This window comes from Sinocyclocheilus anshuiensis, unplaced genomic scaffold (genome assembly GCF_001515605.1).
Source record: "Sinocyclocheilus anshuiensis isolate Anshui unplaced genomic scaffold, SAMN03320099.WGS_v1.1 scaffold1576, whole genome shotgun sequence".
In the NCBI taxonomy this organism is placed as follows: domain Eukaryota; kingdom Metazoa; phylum Chordata; class Actinopteri; order Cypriniformes; family Cyprinidae; genus Sinocyclocheilus; species Sinocyclocheilus anshuiensis.
Window position 1 is genome coordinate 857,137 of NW_015557202.1, and position 3,770 is coordinate 860,906.

General features: G+C 36.9%; 1 protein-coding gene across 1 annotated transcript in view; it reads right to left on the bottom strand.

The window, feature by feature from the left end:
* The window catches only part of LOC107678936 (E3 ubiquitin-protein ligase RFWD2-like), a 15,304-nt gene that overhangs the window by 11,127 nt on the left and 407 nt on the right, over positions 1-3,770 (bottom strand). The window contains exons 2-8 of the mRNA XM_016474337.1: positions 3,519-3,770; positions 2,910-2,969; positions 2,718-2,815; positions 2,487-2,551; positions 2,238-2,357; positions 260-328; positions 104-163 (exon numbers count right to left, since the gene is read on the bottom strand). Of these exons, the coding sequence (XP_016329823.1) occupies positions 104-163; positions 260-328; positions 2,238-2,357; positions 2,487-2,551; positions 2,718-2,815; positions 2,910-2,969; positions 3,519-3,770 (724 nt within the window). The remainder of the gene's footprint in view (positions 1-103; positions 164-259; positions 329-2,237; positions 2,358-2,486; positions 2,552-2,717; positions 2,816-2,909; positions 2,970-3,518) is intronic.

Below are 3,770 nucleotides of genomic sequence, written 5' to 3' on the forward strand. Positions count from 1 at the left end.
TACATATACATATATATATATATATATATATAAACATATTACAAGTACATAATATCTCTATGCTAGACCACAAACAAATTCTGGATCACCATATTAAACTGACCTCAACTCGTTTGATATCCTCCTCCAAAAAATTCAGTTCTTTTTGTAACTGCTCCAGTTGCTGTTGAAGTACAGACAGGGAAACTTTAAATTAAAGACCTCATTGCTGTCAACAGTGCATTATTCAACATTTTAAAAATAGATGTGGAGGCTTAACCTCTCTTTTATTTCTTCTGGCTTCTTTCAGAAACTCCATTAATATCTGGCGCTGAGCAGCTTGTGATTCCTGTAGACAGAGATCATTGATGGATCAGCAAGAGAAAAGCAATTGGTCTTTATGAGTCATAGCAGGGGATTTTGTTCCCTCTTTATAAGAAAAATGATCATGGCATCAAGAATTAACCATACTTCCAGGCTCTTCAACAGGCCTTTGTCTCTGTCTCTAATGATCTTTTAAGCATTATATAATCAAATTATGCTTGTTAAAGTTAATGAAAGTTACTATAAATTGACACCTATGATTTATAGTGAAATATATTTATATATATATATATATATATATATATATATATAAGTTTATTCAGTATTTTAATGTATTGGTCAAGTATAACTAAAATGTATAATCAAGTCTGAGAAATGTGGCCTTTAAACTCAAAACTACATAGGAGTGCAGTGTGTGTATTTGCTGCTTATATTTCCATTTCACCACATAATATTTGACACTGAACATATTTGACCAATTACTGGATTTGATTGACTTTTATGCCACTTAAAAAGACACATTTTATCAGGGTTATAAGATTTTTATTTGTCTATGCTTTCACAAGGTCTGTGCCATGCAAAAGTGGTCAAATAGTTGGTTATGTTTTATTTGGCCTTATTTTTGGTCAAATAAATTAATTGGAATTAAAAACCAGTCACAACTTCAGGGTTTGTGTTAGGGGTCGACCGATTATCGGCCTGGCCGATTATTGGCGCCGATATTAAGCATTTTTATGATTATTGGTATCGGTTATTTTCAAAATCGATTCGCCGATAAAATGACTTAATTTTGAAACGGACTCTTAATTCTTAATTCTGTCAGAACTCACCACTCTGTGGCCTAAAGCAGTCTCCGCCCACCGCTCATCTGAATTGGGAGTCACCAGTCCGACCAATCAAAGCGGAATTCACTCTCATTCCTAAAGCGCTTGCTAACTGGAGCTGCTTCAGTGATCACGCATCAGTTGTCTCTCAATGGTAAGGCAGCAGCAGACGTTGCTTAAGTTGCAATAAATCACAATCCACTAACGTTACACTGAAGTTGCAAAACACGTCAATACTATTTCCGCGATGCAGAAAACACGGACGGAATCGCGGAATCCAGTCATATAAATGGGATTTACTGTATGACGCGGAATGTCATGGAATTTGTCAAAGTTTGGATGAATTAATCAAAAGTAGGTCAGTAGCCTACACTTATAGAGTCGCAATATGGACTAGTATATGTGAATATTCAGCCGCAAAAATACTGTTTAAATATGAATCAAGCATGTTCTGCGTGTGTCTGTGTATGTAAATGGCACAGACGCGTGGTTTTGTTTTCTACACATACAAAGTGTGCGACGCTCGCGGTGATTTCAGCTTCTGTCGTTACAACAATTATTACAACGTTTGTTTAAAAGAATAATCACACAATACGCTATTTCTTCCATGTTTTAATTTTAATAATAAACCCTTTGTTTGCCAAAAATAAAGAGTTTAACGCTTTAAAATAAAGAGTTTACTGTGGGAGTACTACACTCAACCAACACCAGGGAAGGCAGTTTTTGTCAGAGCCCTTGTTATTCTTAATTTTGACATTAATTTTCATTTTTACACCAGACATATATATCGGTTCAAAATATCGGTTATCGGTCTACTTGATCTGTAATAATCGGTATCGGCCCTGAAAAACACATATCGGTCGACCCCTAGTTTGTGTGATCATAATGTGTCAAATTTGGTTTATTTTAATCCATACAAAATAGCAGAAATCTACAGAATTACAATCTCTACGAAGCTTGGGTGTTTCAACAACCTAGGCATCACTTTTAGGTCATTTTCAGCGCAATGTGAATGAAATGTTAACATAAAGCAGCTGATCTCAGGGTGCCTGAAGAAACCGGAAGTGTTGGGTCTGGCAACAGTAATGTTATGTGATGATGTGTACCAACCGCCTCCAGTTGTTTCTTTTTTTGCAACAGGTATTCTAATATGTAGTTGACATTCGCTAAATCCATATTCTCTTGATCTGCACCAAGGACATCTTGAAAAACCTGCCATTTGGTTCCATTCTATAAACAGCATATGAAACATGAACAATAAGACATAATTTAATATGGTACAAACTATCTGGAACGGTTTATCAAATTTGTTTAAATAGTTTCCACTCATTATACAAACAGAAAGCTGGATGCACTTACAGGGTGATCTCGTTTCAGACGCTTCTCTTCAGATCTTTGTTTTTGTTTTAGGATCAGTTCATTGACTGAAAACCATTAGAGAATCATGTCAGCTAAGCAATCCATAAGATTGAAAAATCAGCCAAATGTCTGACATAAAATCATATTGTAGGTGGTAACAATCCAAATTTGATGTTATCAAATTTGAAACGTAATTAACACATTATTAGAATAATATTAGCATACACATACCTAAGAAGTTGGGGTAGAGTTGATCCACATTATCAATGATATAATTACATTTTGGGCATCTGTTGCTGTCCTCCAAACTCTGTCGTATACATTTATAACTAGATAGAAATGAAGACATGATTGTTTGAGTATGCAAGTGGGTTGGAAAATGCACATGCTAAACTCTCAGTTTAGAGAACAAGTGCTTCTCACCAGAAACTGTGGCCACACTTTGTCATGTGAGCTTCCTCTATCATCTCAAAACATATAGGGCTGTTAAAAAAAGAAAGAACAGTTAGAATAATGATGACACATGCAAAGCTTGCTTCCCTTTTACAATAAATCAACAAAAAGCTGAAACTTGACTGGTGTTTTGAATTAGACATTGGGGTTTAAAAGACTGCTGACTTTTGAGACTTTTGAGATTGTATATGAGTTTAAGTGTAAGATAAACAAGTTCAACTTGTATTGTTTTCTTACTTCAGTGGGATTGTTGATCAAATAAGTTGAATCAGTCTCTAACATTATGTCTAATATCTCCTTTTGTGGTCCACAGAAAAATGTTCATACACGTTTGAAAACAACATGATGGTCAGTAAATAATGACGGACTTTTGGGAGAATTACCCCTTTAACACCTTGTTGACAATTAACTTTATTCTAGGAATTACAGGATTAAGTGCGGAGAAAATCACAGGATCTGCCAGATAAACCTGCAATTAAACCCGCACGTTGGAAATTGTTCAAAACAAGCACACTAAAACTTAACTATTAAGTGGATTTAGCCCTCTGCAACCTCGTGAGAGAAGGTGAATCTACTTACCATACAAAATCATTACTCTTGTCCTCATAGGGATTGATCAGACCGTTGTACAAGGGTCTTTTCCTACTCGACGAGCCTAGTCGAGCGCTCTGTCCCTCGGCAACCGTGCCCAAAGTCCGCGAGGACACCCCGTTACCCGAGCTGTTCCCGTTCTGAGCGCCGCAGCTCCCGCTGTTCGCTCCACCGGCGCCGCCGCTACTGCTACTCGTACTTCCAGAGCTCGTCCCGGGGACGGACCCCGCTGAACCGCCA